Source organism: Agrilus planipennis, unplaced genomic scaffold (genome assembly GCF_000699045.2).
Source record: "Agrilus planipennis isolate EAB-ADULT unplaced genomic scaffold, Apla_2.0 scaffold89, whole genome shotgun sequence".
Taxonomy (NCBI): domain Eukaryota; kingdom Metazoa; phylum Arthropoda; class Insecta; order Coleoptera; family Buprestidae; genus Agrilus; species Agrilus planipennis.
In genome coordinates, this window is record NW_020439079.1 from 178,524 (window position 1) to 197,713 (window position 19,190).

General features: G+C 35.9%; 1 protein-coding gene across 3 annotated transcripts in view; it reads right to left on the reverse strand.

Moving 5' to 3' along the window:
* Positions 1-19,190, reverse strand: part of LOC108734587 (ankyrin repeat and fibronectin type-III domain-containing protein 1) — a 375,782-nt gene that overhangs the window by 81,484 nt on the left and 275,108 nt on the right. The window contains exon 1 of one of the 3 annotated variants that reach the window (XM_018466211.2): positions 6,476-7,198. The exons of the other annotated variants lie outside the window; for them this stretch is intronic. Coding sequence (XP_018321713.1) covers positions 6,476-6,494 — 19 coding nt within the window. The 5' untranslated portion in view covers positions 6,495-7,198. Of the gene's footprint in view, positions 1-6,475; positions 7,199-19,190 lie in introns of those variants that run through there. 3 annotated transcript variants of the gene reach the window in all.

Here is a 19,190-nt window from a genome sequence, read left to right on the forward strand (position 1 = left end):
AGCTACGCCGGGATTCGTTTCAGCAAGTAGATATGCATATGTTTAAATGGACCTTGTTGGAGCATACGTAATCCTAAAATGTAGCATCGTACTACAGATGGCGTTTACCGCGCCATTTGTGGTATTTTCTAAAACGCGCTGTTAAGAAAGCAGGTAAAAGTTGGTCTGCGTTCTGTCGGAGCTGCCTGCGACGCGCTGATGAGATCCAAATAGATCGAAATCGCGATCCGGTCTGGCAGTTTCGACAGAATACAGACCACTTCGAATTATTTTACCCTGTACATACATAAACTAAACCAAAGCTATTTCTGAAGATATACTTGCGTATTCATATATATTAATTCAATTTCACAATGGGGCTGCTTTACAAATTTAACTTTATGTTTAATTTCCAAGAAATACCTTAAAAGATTGTAATCTCCGGTAATGTTGAATAGTTTATTATTTGCATTTGATAGGGGTTCTGTAAAGTTTGTATAGATATGTATTGTATTGTATTGTATTGCACGTACGTGTTTGTAATATCTCTATTGTGTTACGACGTTATCAAATATCTACGTACAAATGAAAGCAAGGGTAGGTAACGTAATATACAGATGTAGATGATGTACGCATGAGTTGTCAGAAAGTCTATATGCTGGAAAATAATTAAGGAAAAGTATGTAATTACCAGGTGAAATTAGAATGTTTAAATTTAATTATTATTTGCTCTTTTCCTTACTTTTTACTAATGAACAAAGAAAATTACTGTTAGATGGGTTAACTAGCCATTTTAGTTTCCCGGTTTGGATCCGGTACTGGGCGGATCCGGCATTTTTTTTAAGGATCCAGCTGGTTTAGGTGTAAAATGGGAGTGGATTATAATCGAATTCCGCGCCGACGAAATTGCGGGAAAGCTCTATGTTTACATGTTTGTAACATATTTATTAATATTTTAGTCATAATTGTATATTTGTTTCTTTGTTTATTTGTATCAATTGTTCGAAATCAGTTCTCAGTATTATTATTTGTAATTTCAAGGAACTGCCTTCAGCAAACTTCTCGAAATTCTGTTTAATTCCTGCACTATTGCAAGTACCAAAGAAACTTTATCATATTTATTGTCTGTTCCAAAAAGCTCATTATCATTCGGTATTTCCAGGGTTGGTAAAGTTCACCACCCCGACAATAGTTATGCAGTTTCGTCTGGCTCAATTTTCTAGTACCGATAAAAACTTAGATATTACGAATTTTAATAAATTTACGAGAGAACAATTTCAATCGTCATTTCGCCAACACCTACATCAAGTTAACATAATTTATCATCTCAACATGAGTATATTTAGGCGAGTTCTCTATAAACCTTTAGTTTAGTGTGCATTTGTAGTAATTTAAATATAATTATTTTTAATTTTTTTGTGTGATTTTACCATGGAATGCACTGGTATTTCGAGAAGTTTTTCTAGGTGGTACAGCAGTACACCGACGATTGCATTTCAGTAAAAGTTTCTTATTCGCGGTTTCCTTATTCGTGGGTGAAAAAATTACAACCCAGTTCGTGTATTGGCGGCTAAAAATTTCATTATTCACGAATGCAATCGGTAAACAGAAAAGTATTCGGGGTCATTTATTAAGGGGATTGACCGCAATAGACTTCTCGTGTCTAGTGTGAATTTTTCCGAAAACATGGGTTTCTATTCTAAACATTGCGATTTAACGCTGCGAGATAAATACGTGATTTTTTGTATGGTAACGAATAAAGGTTCACACTAACTCGGTACGTTTTTGGTTTTCAGTAATATGGTCATTAAAAGCTTTTACAAGTGCTTAAATTTGACGCTTCTTGTAGGACACGTATGACCTTCGACAGGCTTTAGAACAAAGCTTTATCTATCTTACTACAAAATTTCAAACCTCTGTTCTAAACATTAAACTCATGATATCTAGAACCGATAAGCATGTTTCTGCTCTACGGCGCATGTACTACTGTATCCCCTTAATGTATCGGCATCTTTTGGGCATGTACTGTTGGTGTCGAGGCGACTTTTATAAAAGATGTAACCGAGTGGACTAATTCAAAATTCAAATCAAGAAAAAATCACTAAATATTTTAAACCCTTATCTAAAGCTGATTATAACGATTAATTTTAATTGCGATAATTTCTCAATAAATTTGATTTTATTCTGATACATATTGGTTTTATTTTGGAATCTTAGTACGTACCCCTTATGATTCCATACTTATTACCACTCCATATCCACGGTTTCTGTATTCGCGGCATATTTATGGAACTTATACCTTGCGAATAAAGAGCTTTTACTGTATTTTTAACATCGTCACATCACGCAACATGCTAGTCTACTTTAATAGTGACAATTTGTTTTTCTTTTTAATTATTTAGTTGAATTTTGTCAACTTTGGAGTGTTTTAGGCACCTCCGATGGTCTCGTGGATCTTCTGTTTATTTGAGATTTTCACAATTTAAGATTTTACTGAATGAAAATTGGCAAAATTGTTCAATGACAATTTTAAAGGTTGAAAAAGGAAGAAAACACGTCAGTTTCCAGGGTAATGTTAGGTACGAAGAAAGTCGTGTGTAAAGAATCAAACGATGAGAAGGTAACGTTATTAATCTATCGCTCCTAATGCTCATTTGCTCAAACATGATTGATGGGTTACTAAAAAGTTAAAGTCTAGAAAAATAACATCGGTAAAAAATGTCCTTAAAAGAAATTATTGTTGCATAAAAAGCAATAAATAATTTATTGTACGAGCTACATCTGCAAAATTTGATTTGGTGAATCAGTGAAACGAAACAGATGCTGACTATTACAAATTAGATGAAAAAAGTATCATAATTTTTTAGAATCGTCAAAAATCATGGAATTATAATGTTGAGACCTTCTACGAAGACGAAATCTTACGAGGGTGCAATTGTAAATAACCAAAACCTACTCGTTTAATCTTTTTCTTTAAAATATATATGCGAAAAAAAGTGCAGAAACACCTGTATCATCATTATAAGGTCGTCATCCTAAGACTGGTTGGACACGCACCTTCACTCTTTCCTATCTTGAGCTAATTTTCCCATTTCCCTAAAACTAGAACATCTTTAGCTATTTGCCAACAGTAATCTAATCTAGCTCCATCTATACTTCTCTTAACTCCTGTGTCTGCTTCTAATATGTCTTTAACTAGCTCTTTTCGCCTATTTCTTATTGACTCCTATAGAATCCTCTGTTCACCAAAGTTTCTTTTTTTTTCTTTTCTTTTTTTTTTCCGCTGCGCCCACTGTTCACGTTTCGCACCCGTTGCGCTCCAAATATACTAATTATCTAATTTCTAAATTAACCGTTCGCATGCATAGAAGTGACTTCTTTTTATTGAAGGCGACATGACCTTGCGCTATCCTCTCCTTTATATCGCTACTACTCCTTCCGTCCTGATTTATCTGACTTTCTAGATACCTAAAATCAGCCACTTCTTCTAATTTTTCGTCTACCACTTTTATATTCTCTCTTTCCCTACCTTTTCCTCCCTTACAAACCAGCAGTTTTATTTTACTTTTATTTATTTTCATACAATACTGTTTTGTCAACACCTCTTCCATTTTATTTAAAGCGTACCGTTAGGAAGGAACTTTTACTGTACGGAATCGAGGGTAAGGATGGCGACGGTGCAGGAGACAATTTTACTTTGTGTTTTTTGAAAAGAAAAGAGACTTACATTCGACGTCGGCAAGGTCGAATTTTATACCGAACTTAAAATTACACTTGTATTTAATGCAGGTAAATAAACTAATTTAAAAATCTGAGTATCTACTCTTTCACATTTGCTACTTAAATAAATTTCTTAACAAAAATAATCTCTACTTCAACACGGCGTTTTAATTTGTAAAGTGAAGACGTAACACATAAAATAGTAAACCTTCTTCAATTTTAATTTGATTTTTAATATTGAACATTTATAAAATATTAATGTGAAAAGAAAATTAATTTTCCATTTATACCAACTATAAATTACCTGAGGTTAGTGAGGAAAAATTTGTGGCTGTTGTCACACCCTCGCCGGGAAACGAACCTGGGACCTTTGGCTTAACGAACTAATTTTTCATCATTAATTTGAGGTAATTTATACTTGGTATAGATGGAAAATGAATTTTCACATTAATATTTGATTATTAAATATCAGAAGTGTTCCACTTAGTTTATTTAGTTGCTGCTAATTTTTAACAAGTTCATTAAACAAAATTTTGCATATTATTTCAAAACCAAATTTGAGAATGTAGAAAGAAAAACAGAAATAATCGGTAGATAAGCCGATCAAACAGCTAGGAAAAACTTGAAGTTCTAAAAATGATCTTGCAACACAGGATTGTTAGAGTCCAGTAAGTAATTAATTTTCTCTCGATAATTGCTAGCCAATTATGTTAAATGGCGCAGATTCAGGCTATTCAAATCTGCATAAATCATTAATTAAAAACGGAACATGAATTAATTAGGCGGTAGTTCATCACTTCAACTACAATTAAATAGACCATTAGTAATTACTAATAACCATTATTGATTACTTGGAAAACTATTTATATGTATACACCTAGGTGGCGACTGGAAAAAATGTGAATCGAACTAATGGCGGTGTAAAACTTGACAAAGACTGCCAAACTTTATAATTTTAAATTGGGTAAATAAAATATATGTCTGCCTATTTGTCACAATACATCCGACATAGTAAGCTGAAGTAGGGTATAATCCAGTAAAGAATAAACCAACGAAAAGGAAAACATAAAAATGTAGCAAAGTACTATTTTAACTATTCTTTATTTCTAAAATATGTCAAGAATATTGCACCTATACCTATTAATTTAGAAATTCGAAAAAGGTTGTTAAAGGTGTATTTTTGGAGCGCGGCGTTGTAAGGGTGTGAAACATGGACAGTGGGCGCGGCGGAAAAGAAAAGGTTAGAATCGTTCCAAATGTGGTGTTATAGGCGGATGATGAGGATAACGTGGGTAAAAAAGGTGAGAAATGAAGAGAGATTGGAAAGAATAGGAGGTCAATAAAAAATAGGCGAGATAGGTTGGTAGGACACCTTCTCAGGCATGAAGGTCTAGTCAGAGACATATTAGAGGCAGAAACAGGAGTTAGGAGGGGTAGAGGTAGACCTAGATTAGATTACTGTTCGCAAATAGTTAAGGATGTGGGCTGTTCTAGTTTTAGGGAAATGCGAAGATTAGCTCAGGATAGGAAAGAGTGGAGGTACATGTCCAACCAGTCTTAGGACTGACGACCTTATGATGATGATGATGATGTCACGAATAAAATCTTTGCTAGACAACGAGTATTTTAAACTGAATAATACAATCTAGTTTTCAGTTGTTCCATATTTTTTCAATTGGAGTGTTGATTTAAAGCTAATATAAGGAATAATATAAAAATGATATAAAATTCGAATATTATTATTATGAATGCAAATAAAAGCAATAAATATAAATAATGCATAACAAATTCTTCCATTATGTATCTAATATAATTTAAGTTTCTGTATATAGTTCTAGTATGTCTTCTAACTTGTATAAAAAGTCTTAAATAGAACTAAAGTTTTTGTAGTAATCGTAATTTATCATTGCATCGTGCATTCGTTGAAGATTATCTACAGCTTTTTTAATTTGAAGTTAGTATCGGTAACTTTTTTTTTTGGTTCGAATTTAAAGTGGATATAAAATCATCCTTATGAACAACGTCGATGAAGTATCTGATAGAATATGAGAGACAAGTAGATAGAAAGTCTATTTTAACAAATATCATTAAGAAAAACTAACTATAGTACAGAATAAAAGTATTCACTGAGTTTTGAAAGTAGAAGCGGGATTTTTATAACGATTTTATACGTTAAAATCGTGTCCCCGAGGGTTAAAATTAAGTATCTACAGGATTTATCCAAAACAATTCTGACCCAATGTGATAAGGTAAAACAATGAGTAGGTACGTACACTCGTAAAACTTTTAATTCAAAAAATCTTAACTGTTTTCGAGACAATAATAATAATTTTTCTCAAATAATTATAAAAGTACTTATTAATGAAGGGATGTGATAAAGGTTTTAACATGGACGATCGAACAGACGAAGAGACCGAACTGTAAGTGTTCTAAGTTGGCTGGTGAACACTGATATATATATTTACTCATATGTAGTTCTTATCAGTAAATTCAAAAACCATTATAAGCTCCTATTTAATATTAAAAATCGCAATCTTTTCTTTAAAAAACTTACTATTGCTCCTATACTACCGTAATATGAATATGTTGTAGACCCGTTTATAATATAGATCTCTTTTTGCCTTTTCTTGTACCAGGGATGTTTTAGGTACTATGACAACTAATAATTTATAAAAAATAATCGTTTTGATATTAATTATTATAAACTAGTGGCATTTTACAACATTTACTATTAATAGATACCTAAATGGTAAAGAAAATTAATAAATATGCTTACCAAACTTGTATCTCCCCATTTGTATACAATACGTATGAAAAAAATTATAAAATCCAATGTATCCAATGTATATCCGCTACATTAACAATTATGTATTTAAATATCACAAAATCACATAAAAATCAGGTATTTATGTGTCTTTCCACATATATATATATATACACATTTTGAAAGAAACTCTAAAATTAAAGGGAAACTGGTCCGAAACACCCTGTGTTACTGTATGATACTGCGAACCGCCACAAATCGTCCAGGTCAATATACTTAACCTCACACTACCGCACACATCACAATCCAACCAACAACGAAAACAAATCTGACGGAATCACTGACTTTAACTCCGACGTTTCCACATTTATCACATAAACTTCCAGTCGACGACATCAAACTATCGCGTGTAAATGCAATAAACTGACAACTTTCTGTTATTACATAGTGCGTTTCTTCGGCTGTTAGAAGTTGACGAATTTTCTTTTCGCCGTTACTTAAGTCAGTCCAGTACGGTAAGTACAATAGGTACAACAGCGCAGTGCGCAGTAACCTCTCGATAAAAACCCAAACACAAGACCGCAAGCCTGGACGGCTGGTCGTTTGGCTGCTGCAGGTACGGTTTCTTTATTTATTTCTCTCTTCGTTGCGAGCACGAAAACTGGACGCGATTTCTTCTTTTTCTCAACGTTGGAGGTGGCCGACTACTGAGAACGGTCACTCTTCTTGTATCAGCAGGTTGGACGGACTCTGGCGTGTACATTTACATGTATTGTGTACCGGCAGCGAGTTTGTTCGTGGAAGAACTTAACTCGGCACTGTTGGCATTGTGTCGAACGCATAGACAGGATCGGGAGAGAGAGACGGTTCCGTTATTAAGGGGTACGTGAAACAGGTGCATTTTAATTGAAGGGGAGCCAGTTGTTGAACTGAAGATCCAGGAAACACTTGTCGTCTATATGTATGTAGTCATAAGAGACAGGTGGAAAAACCGGTAAAAAATTAAAATACGATTATGGGTTTGACTTGCGCACTGGGGGTTTCGTAGTTGATTTCAAGTTTATTGGCGAATCTTGGAAAAGAGTAGAACCTAATTCACTTTTCTTAATGACAAGTACCTGACTGTGGAAAAAGGTATATTATACTAATTTTCAGAAACAGGCAAAAATGCTGGTGGCAGGGCAGTTCCTCCAGACAATGCCGGAGGGTAGAGCGGTCTCCTTTTAGGAATGGTGGAAGTAAGTGGGTGGTGGTTGAGATAAGATAGATGAGATGGGCTAAATGAAGAGAGAAGAGAGTGAAAGATTACCTGTGGAATATTACTACCCCAGCATTTGCCTAATGTTTAAGTGGTCCAATACAATTTCAGAAAAATATGAACCAAGGTAGATCGATCTGGAATCGAACTGGTGTCTTCCGTAGGGCTAAGCAATGCTCTAAACATTTAGTTCACAAGGAGCGGCATAGAACCACTGCTCAGTATTCAGATAGGCATAATATTCAAATATCTACGAGCTAATCAAAGTAATTGAAGAAGGAATTAGATGTTATACTGCTGCAGAAAAAGATGTAGCTATAAGCATGCACATAAATAGTTCTAAGAGGCTCAGAGAATTCATTCTTCTTGATCTTAAGCTTCGGTTTTTCGCTCAAGGTAGGGAGAAGGAGAAGTGCGTATCCAACGAATCTATGGATTGAAGGCCTTATGATAATGATGATAACCCATGTAAAAACACAAGTATACGAGGGTGGATTGATAAGTTTCCGGCCTAACCAAGAGATGACGCCACTAGGCCTACCTTGAGGTGACATTCTATAGTACCATCCTTGGATAGCTTGTAGCTATAGTTTCAGCCCGATCTCCTTGCTAGTGTAGGTTTGACAGCACGCTGAACAAGACGCCTCTGTGGTTTTCGTAAAAATGGAAAAGCAGGAAAATCGTGCTGTCATCAAATACTTTTATTTGAAGGGGTTAACGCCGAAGGAAATTAAAAAAGAGATGGACTCAACACTGGGGACATCCTCCCCGTCATATTCAACCGTTAAGCAGTGGGTTTCCGAGTTTAAAAAGGGTCGTGTGAGCACCTCTGATGGGCCTCGCTCAGGACGCCCCGTTGAGGTCACAACTCCAGATATGATCGAAAAAATTCATCAAATAGTGCTGGGAGACCGCAGATTGAAAGTGCGTGAGATAGCTGAGACCTGTAAGATGTCATATGAACGTGTGCAACATATTTTGCACCAACATTTGCATATGGAAAAGCTCTGTGCAAGATGGGTGCCGCGTTTGCTAACAGTCGACCAAAAATTGATTCGAAAAAACATTTCTACCGCAAATTTGTCATTGTATAAGCGTAATCCAAGCGAATTTTTGCGTCGATTCGTAACCGTTGACGAAACGTGGGTCCACCACTACACTCCTGAAACCAAAGAACAGTCTAAACAGTGGATTGGACCAGGGGAACCAACTCCAAAGAAGGCAAAAACAATTTTTTCGGCGAACAAGGTTATGGCTACTGTTTTTTGGGATGCAAGAGGTATTATATACATTGATTACCTTGCAAAGGGTAATACTATCACTGGTCAATACTACGCAGACTTATTGCAACGTTTGAGCCACGAGGTGAAAATTAAACGACCTCATCTGGCGAAGAAAAAAATCTTGTTTCATCACGATAACGCACCAGCGCACACGTCAATCGTTGCGACGGCTAAAATCAACGATCTAAAGTTTGAATTGATGCCGCACCCTCCTTACTCTCCAGACCTAGCCCCGAGTGACTATTTTCTGTTCCCTAATCTCAAAAAATGGCTTGGCGGTAAGAGATTTGCGGACAATGAAGAAGTAATCGAAGCTGTAAATGGTTATTTTGAGGAGCTTGACGAATCAGTCTATAGAGATGGCATTAATAGACTGGAACACCGCTATGAGAAATGTATCAGCCTTGGAGGAGATTATGTTGAGAAATAAAAAAAAAAAATTTTTAAAAACCTTGTTTTTCTTGGTCAGGCCGGAAACTTATCAATCCACCCTCGTATATAATTGCGCTATCCTCTACTTTATATCCCTATTACTCCTTCCGTCCTGACTTATCTGACTTCCTAGATACCTAAAATCAACCACTTCTTCTAATCTTTATTTATTTTCATACAATCCTGTTTTTTCAATACCGCTTCCATTTTATTTAAAGCTATCTCTAATTTCTCCTTGCTAAATGCTAATACTGCTATATCATCTGCAAATCTAAGCATACTAATCTTTTGCCCCTGTATATCTATCCTTACAGTTGTACAGTCTTTAATGATGTTGATCGCGTCTTCGATGTATAGATTAAAAAGTAGAGGTAACAGTGTGATTGCTTGATTACTCCCTTCTTAATATTTACTTCTTTACGTTGCTGCTCCAGTTGCATTTTATACAAACTAAGTATCGTTCTTCTATCTCTGTAACTCATCCCTAATCCCAATTTCCCATTTTAATTATGATTACGAGAAAACAATTAATAATATCGCCGCTTGTTCTCAAGAATTGTTAAAACTATTGAAATAGTAGTTGGTCGTATTATTAAATTTACAATTTTCAAGTATTCTTTTGTAACAATTATAGAATTATGACTTCCATCAAAATGCTTGGTTTATGAGGTTGTAGGGTTCAAAATGCTTGGGTTATGAGATGGTGTTTTAAATGCAGGGATTAATGGGTTTAAAACCAAAGTTAACCAGTACGACCCTGGACAACAATTCTTACGCGTCGCTTAATCGTATTATTATCTGTTTGACAAGTTATTTATACAATTAAGTTCAATATGTTGTTGGAACGCATATTTCCGTTGTTTATCCGGCGAGACCGATTGGTCGTTGTCATCGCCCACGATAGGAAACGCAATACTGCGTTATCTTCCATTTCCTAAGTAAAACATGCGCGATGTCTATTTGAAAAAACATATGTGCATAATTTCTCCAGGATTATACTAACCATAACCTAACCTTCCTTGAAGTGCCAAAAATTTAAAAAGAATAAGAAACAAAAATATGTAAATTGAGAAGAAAAAAAAGGCATTACAACAGTTGGAAATAGAACCCGAGTCGAACTAAAGCAATAATATGAACAAATGCATAAAAATTAAAAACAAATTTCAAATTTGTAATTTTTAACTTCCCATTAGGAAGTTATTGTAATTGGGTCGAAAAGTGAAATCGGAATTTTCATTATATTTCCACGTTTTAACATATTAGTAGCATGCTAGCCAATTTTTTTGATGATGTGTGTATGTACGTACGTACGTACGTACGTACGTACGTANTTGGAAGGGTCACATCGCTAGAGAAAGTAAATCAAGTATAATTGTAAGCTACTTGCATAATATGCGAAGTCTGTGAATTCTTATTCATAAATCAAAAATGTTTTATTTAATCTTGGTACAAAAGATTCGAAGCCGTTTGAACAGACGACATCGATTGCAAATGCAAACAATAAATGCGAAAAATAAGACCTTTGTGTTGAACCGTTTTCTAAATTCCTAAATCAATGAGGGACCGAAACGTATCATTAGCTTTTAAACTTATCATTTCCCTAATTTGCTGAATGTAATTTTCATCTCATTATCATACAGAATGGTAGCCTGGAAAAGGTTAACGGTCTGAATTTGTTTTCGTCAAGGACAGAACACCAACTTTTTACAACCAATAAAATATATGCAAATGATATAGGAACATGCACAATTATTCACTTAACTCACTTTATATGAACCATCGGTTAAGCTAAACTACTCATTAAAATAAATATACATTAACACATCCACCTTTCAACCGATTTTCTGCAGCACTTTAATATTTAAATAAAAATTAATATCTTTCAAAAACATGTACCAAATTAACTTATTTTTTTTTTAAAACATTAAATTGTTTTTAACGTATTAAAAATAAGATTTGACTCATTCAAAAACTGTCTCCCTCACCTTCTAATATGTAATTCAATTATTTTTGTAGAAATTTTGGTTTGGAGACCCAATTCTAGGAACTGTATGAAATTCCAATATTGGGTAAATGTCTAGATGATGGTCCCCACCTCCTTCGGGGGTGCGATCGAAAGAGGAGGTATCCCGCACCACTGTACCATAAAAAGTTCGCGGCGGTCTCACCCCCATAAAAAGTTATGGGGGTTAGTTGGGGTGGGGGAAGGGGGGATCGAAAGAGGGTGGTCACTTGAGTAAAACCCCATAAAAAGTTTGCGGCGGTGTCAACCCCATAAAAACTTTGCGGCGGTGTCACCCCCATAAAAAGTTATGGGGGTTGAAAGTTGATTATTTTGACAATTTCCATACACTATAATTCAAATAAAATTCAATAAAAAAAATATTTTCGAGCGGGCGGAGGTGGGAGATCGAAAGAGGGTGGTCACTTGAACAAAACCCGATAACCTGACCTAACCTAACCTAACCTAAATTGATAAAGATATTTAAATAATGTTTTATATAACTTTCACAATATTTTTATGTATTTTTCATTAGTTTTACCTTTGAATATTGTTTAAGAATGACTATATAAATATGTACATGCCTATAAATGTATAAAAATTGGTATATTTATTAACTTTGAACCCCCATTACTTTTTATGGGGGTGAGACCGCCACGAACTTTTTATGGTACAGTGGTGGAGACCTCCCTTTTTGATGTTCCCCACCCTTCGGGGGTGGGGCCATCATCTAGACCTTTACCCTAATTTTTATAATTTATAAAGGACTACAAAGTTTTCCAATATTTTTTCTATGATTACATTTCCGATATCAATACCGATTTCAAGAATCATGAATAAGAATTGGGACTCAAAAACGGAGTAGGTTAGCTTGGATTGTGTATCGCATATTTTCATACCGGATACATATTTTGTGTCGATAGAATACTGGATATGCAGATACGGAGTTACAATTTCATCTCCATCTAATACATACGCTCAGGTAACTGAACTGGACGAGTTTTGAATCCACTCAAATTCCCATACAATGAATAAATAATGTAAACTTGCGAGAAAAAAAATCAAGGTTACTAAAAAAGGGAAACCAAAAGAAATCTACTGTACAGAATACATATGACGCAGTTTCTCTGTGAAATTAAGACATTTCAAGAAAACGATGGCTTCATATTGATAACAGCAGTGTTTGTAACATAAGAAATTTTCCAAAGTGATGAGCCCTGAGTCATCCGTCGTGCACTATGGTGGTTGCATGTCTCTCTGGCTGTGCTGGTGTGGAAGGTATGGTATATAGTTAAAAGTGATCGATTTCATATTTCGAACAAATTCCAAGAAATGTTCGTAATATATTGTTTCCGACTAAAAGACCGTTGCCGAAATTTCTTGTAAATAGTATACGTGTTTTGCTAATAATTATCTTGAGTTATTATTTGTATTTGTGTATTGTGTACAGTATGACAGTTATTGTAAGTAAATATATTTTATTCGTTGTAAATATGAAATAAAAAAACAAATAAGTTTATTGCTTCATTTGTATCTTCTCCCCGGAAATTTTCGAAAATTGGTCTCATCCAGGGTCATTATATACATATATTTTAATTAGGTATGTAGATAATTACATCTAGTAGAAATTCGTAATACCACAGTAAGTAGTCAAGTAAAGCTTTAGTTGTATCAAAATTGTTCCCTTCCACTTCCAAAGAAAATCCATAATACAAAGTAAGAGCCTACAGGTTTAGACTATATTATTTTCAATTTCACTCTACCGAATTACGACCAAACTAGCTTCATAAATTTCTCTATAATATTACCGGAAAAGGTCCGTTTGCATGACTAAACCGCCGATTGTGTACGAATAGAGTACTGAAACTGTACCGCATTTAATACGAAAAGAACGCGGATACAGCACCGATTGCTTTCCAGAATGCTACTAAAATATCACCGAAAAAGCGACCCATTTATAATAAAAAAGCGCCAAAAGAGCACTAATTTTGTATGTGATGTTGTTTTGGTGCTGTTATAGTGTGTTTTTTGGGGAGGCGAAGTTTGGGAGCTCTTTCGGATCATTTTTAATGTGGTGCTAGTTTGGAGATGTTTTAGAGTTTCAAAGGGTAGTATTTTGGCTATAATTTTAGAATTTAAATTTTCGTCTAAATTGTAGGAACTATTTCTGTGGTAATTTAGGTCGTTTTTACTTGTTTTCGTTTCGTCCGTTTCATCTTTCTCACCCCCACCTCCACCTACGCATTCCCACGACCCCTATAATAAGCCTGAAGAGAGCCTTCTGCCCTACCCTCCGACGTAGTCCAGAAGAGTGAAACACCATTAAGTATGAGTGCAGATGGGGTGGTTTTTAACACTACATTAGGGAAGGTGATCTAAAACTTGTTTGGAATTTTCCAAAAAAAAAAAATTTTTGGTGTTTCATTCCCACCAGCCAGTAATGCTGGTGGGCGAGCAGTCCCTCCGGACTATGCCGGAAGGTAGGGCGGAAGACCCTCTTCAGCCTGCTTTCAGGAATCGTGGGAATGGGTGGGTGGTGGTTCGGGTGAGAAAGATGAGACGGACGAAATGAAGACAGAAGAGAGTGAAAGATTATCTGTGGAATATTACTGCCTCAGCATTTGCCTAAGTGATCCAAGGAAACCACAGAAAAACCAAGGCAGATAGACCCGGAATCGAACCGGCGTCCTCCCGAATGCTAAGCAATGGTCTAGACCTCTAGGCCATGCCGCTCGGTGGAATTTCCGATAACGTCCAAGATTTATATCCACTTTGGTGTATGTTTAGGCCTGCGGGATCGACCACCTGACACCTACACATTCGTCTAAAATAAGTGAGAATGTACTTCCTAGAAAGTCCTTGAATGTATCTAGCGTTCTCTTGTTCACGAGTATTTAGGATTATCATCAAGCAAAAAGTTCTAGAGTAAACTACACTGGAGGAATCTAGAACGTTCCAGGATGTTCGAGGATCATTATGTGTGAATGGTGGAGCTGGGCTGTGATACTTACGTATATACACGGGCATATTCATATATTTCGACAAAAAAATGTTTGTAATGTCCTACAATGTTCGAAGGGAGTTGTCGGTAGCCAGTCGATGAATATGGGTTTTTCGAAAAACATTTGGGCGATTTCTTTGTAAATTGTCTTTTAATTGGAGAGAGTTGCTCAGTTTTGGAAAAAATTCAAAACCTGTTGGAAGTTTTTTGTAGATAATAATTGGAACCACAAAGCAATCGATAATGATTAAGCTGTGCCCTCTTCACTAATTTTAATGAGTAGAAAATACGGGAAATCGGCATAAAAGATGGAAACTTCTCGATGAGGACAATTTTTTTTTTGTACGCGTTATTTGTGTTTAAGAGAAAACATTCAATAAACGACTTCTTTTTTAACAACACGTCAACCTTATGTGCAAAAAGGGACGAAAGAATTCAGGAATCACGGCAAGAAATACCGATTTCTCTCCATTAAGTGTAATGAATAATGCCTATGTAATTAATCTCTCCAATGTGTTGTACGTTAGGACCATCTTTCCTGCAGCCTGGGTTCGAATTAATGTTGGGTATCTGACGATGACCTCGTAAAAACGATAGAGTAGGAAACAAATGTCTTTCCAAAAAAAGGGGCCAAGATCTCGTTCACGTTTTTCCTATACTGAAAATACTTCTACGTATTTTTGACGCCATGATGTGTACATTCCAACACAGTTGTTTTCAAGTTTTTTGTAACATGGCCATTCTTTAGTAGAACTTTTTTGGGAGTTCTCCCTTTTATTTTCTTTCGCCGATTACAAAAGTAATTGTTAAACTAATCGACTATTTATTTATTATTAAGTCGAAAATAATAAATAAATAGTCGATGGGCTATATATATTAATTAGACATACGAAATTTCTTGTCGGCCTGGGAGTCTGACTTATGTACTAGGGTCAATTGAAAAGTCCCCGGCCTGACACATAGATGGCGGCACCAGAACTAAATCCATATGATTTTCAGTTAGTCCTAACCTTCAAAAGACGCGTCTATAAATTTGACGGCTGTCGGATCATTAGTTTGTGAATTATAGCATTTTTAGTGAAGCAACTTTTGTTATTGTGAAAAAAATGGATAAAAAGGAATTTCGCGTGTTGATAAAATATTGCTTTTTGAAGGGAAAAAATACAGTTGAAGCAAAAACTTGGCTTGATAACGAATTTCCGGACACTGCCCCAGGAAAATCAACCATCAAGGATTGGTATGCTAAGTTTAGACGTGGTGAAATGAGCACCGAAGACGGTGAACGCAGTGGACGCCCAAAAGAGGCTGTTACGGACGAAAACATTAAAAAAATCCACAAAATGATTTTGAATGACCGTAAATTGAAATTGAATGAAATAGCAGACACTCTACAGATATCAACGGAACGTATACATCACATCATTCACGAATATTTGGGTATGAGAAAGCTCTGTGCAAAGTGGGTGCCGCGCGAGCTCACTTTTGACCAAAAACAACGACGAGTTGATGATTCAGAGCAGTGTTTGAAGATGATCACGCGTAATAAACCCGAGTTTTTGCGTCGATATGTGACAATGGATGAAACATGGCTCCATCATTTCACTCCGAAGTCCAATCGACAGTCATCGGAGTGGACTGCACACGATGAACCCGCTCCAAAGCGTGCAAAAACGCAACAGTCGGCTGGCAAGGTTATGGCGTCTGTATTTTGGGATGCGCGTGGAATAATTTTCATTGACTACCTTGAAAAAGGAAGGACCATCAACAGCGACTATTACATAGCGTTATTGGACCGTTTGAAGGACGAAATCGCCGAGAAACGACCGCATTTGCAGAAAAAGAAAGTCCTGCTTCACCAAGACAATGCACCGTCTCACAAGTCAGTGAAAACGATGGCAAAAATTCATGAATTGGGCTTCGAATTGCTTCCGCATCCACCGTATTCTCCAGATCTGGCCCCCAGCGACTACTTCCTGTTCTCAGATCTCAAAAGAATGCTCGTTGGGAAAAAATTTTCGTCGAATGAAGAGGTGATCGCCGAAACTGAGGCCTATTTTGAAGCAAAGGACAAATCGTACTACAAAAATGGTATCGAAAAGTTGGAGGATCGCTATAATCAGTGTATCACCCTTGAAGGGAATTATGTTGAATAAAAAAAAACAAATTTTGCAAAAAAAGTGTGTTTTACTATTTTAGGCCGGGGACTTTTCAATTGACCTGTTATAGCGTATGTTTTTGGGGATCGCAGAAGGATTATGAAGTTACACATTTATTACAATTGGAGGAGTTGATTTGTTACGGGTTTTAGGTTTAAAATGTTTGGTATTATCATGATAAACGGTTTTACTGGATTTTGTAGTGCTTCTTAAGGTTGTGTCTAAATTTTGACGTAAATTGACCGCGGATTTGAATTCAAAGGTATACAGTATACACAGTTAGACCTCCACGCCGAATTCTTTTAAACAGATTTTGTAGGTTTTGAAGTGTTTTTTGGGGTTATATCTAAACCCTGACGTGCTGGGATTAAATTGACCTTGGATTTGGATTTAGCTACCCCAAAAACATACACTAGTCAGACTTCCGGTCGAATTTTAAAGGTAAATGCTTGGAGCAAGGCTCTGGTTCTGTATGGGTATAAAAATTGGACGGTGGATGCTACAAAAAATGAAAATTCTGAAGCGTTTCAGATGTGGTGTTACAGGAGGAAATTAAAAATGCGGTGGTATTAGAAAGGGTAGGAGAATAGAGGGCGTTATGGATGTCAATAAAAAATAGTAGAGGTGGGTTGGCAGGACACACATTTGCAGACATGATGGGTTGGTTAGAGATGTATTAATAGCAGAAACAGACGTTAACAGGGGTAGAGACAGGCCTAAATTAGATTACTGTCCGCAAGTGGAGTGGTTGCTTTAGTTTTTGGAAAACTCGAAGATTGGCTTGAAATAGGAGATGACGTGTCTAACCAATCTAAGGCCTTTAGACCTTATGATCATGATGATGATGATATAATGATTAAATATCCATTTATTTATCTATACCTATAAAATATTTAATAATAGAGTAAAAAATTAATTAACTTAATAAAGCTTTTGTGACCGAAAATTTTAAATAAAATGCAACCAAATGCATGCCTTTACATAGGGTGTTATTGAGAATAGTGTTTGTGCTAGTTTAGAACAATTTTGCTCCAAAAGTTACAATAAAAAATTCCTCAAAGTCTTAGAAAATACTACAAATGGCGCGGTAAACGCCATCTGTACTACGATGCTACATTTTTGGATTACGTATGCTCCAACAAGGTCCATTTAAATATATGGATATCCACTTGCTGAAACGAATCCCGGCGTAGCCAACCTCAACGTGATAGGCACGTTACCATAATCGAATAAAATAATTCGAAGTGGTCTACGCCGGGATTCGTTTCAGCAAGTAGATATCCATATATTTAAATGGACCTTGTTGGAGCATACGTAATCCTAAAATGTAGCATCGTACTGCAGATGGCGTTTACCGCGCCATTTGTTGTATTTTCTAAAACGCACTGTTAAGACAGCAGGTAAAAATGTCTGTGTTCTGTCGGAGCTGCCTGCACTTCGAATTATTTTATTCCTCAAAGTCTGATGCATACACGTCCGTTTAACATACTATTACGTCACACTTCTCTCACCAGTACAATATGGTGGCACACCAGTACAATATGGCGTCGATTCATGACGTTATCAGAGCATTAACCAGTACGCTGGGTTATAGTCCGGAACACACCCATAATAATATACACTTGTAATTTTTTTATTCAATTTTTGTTGTATATTATCTAAGCGGTTAGATATTACAGAAATAATACCGTTTTAATTTTGGATTTAATTCACTCGTATTAAAAAAAAACTTGAAAAACGTTTTTTTCTGAACTGACGGGCTCAGTGTTTGTAATTGTAAATGCACAATTTACACGCAGATGTGTGCAATGTGATGTATGCTAACTATTTGTACGTGCTTTTATGTCATTTTCTAAAAGCCACTTTACGTCTCTACTACAAAGAATGGGCAGAGAGAAAATTAAACTTGGCAACAAAATTAAGGCAGAAAAATTAACGTGAAACACTTTTGCTGTACGTAACAATTTTTTGCAATTATAACGGAAAAACGTGAATTTGCTTTCGTTCTAGTTGTTTACATACATACCTGTATATATTAATCTGGTAGCCAGCAGCATTTTAAGTTTGCTAGAAAACGGGGCTATGAGAATAAAGGAAATTTAAAGAATAATCATTTTTCACTGCGAAGTCGTATAAAACAGTATATTGAGGTTAGTCAGCGAAAAAAGTAAGTAATAAGAATTAATTAAATTAGTAATACTCAGAAGTTTTACAAAAAGTAGAGAGGTTGTTTTGTGTAGTCCTGTACTACTACTACAACTTAATGTAGGCCAGATGATTATTTGATATTTAGATAATACTCGTTGATTGTTAATTAAATCCGGCTTGAAGGACCATGTTCTGTGTTGTTCTGTGCTACAACGTAATCCATTACTTGAAATTTTGATAATACCCGTTGATTAATAGACAAAATAAATGAACTTTGTTTTTGATCTTTGACGTGACAACGTCTTATAATTCGATGGAGCCGGCTGCACGCACGAAAAAACATGACTCATGCGGCGTTACCTCGCTCTGAGGCGTTCCATTTAAGGCTTGAAGTGCAAGCGAGAGCGCGGAACGAGCGACAAAGAGGCACAATCGGCCTCCGCGTTC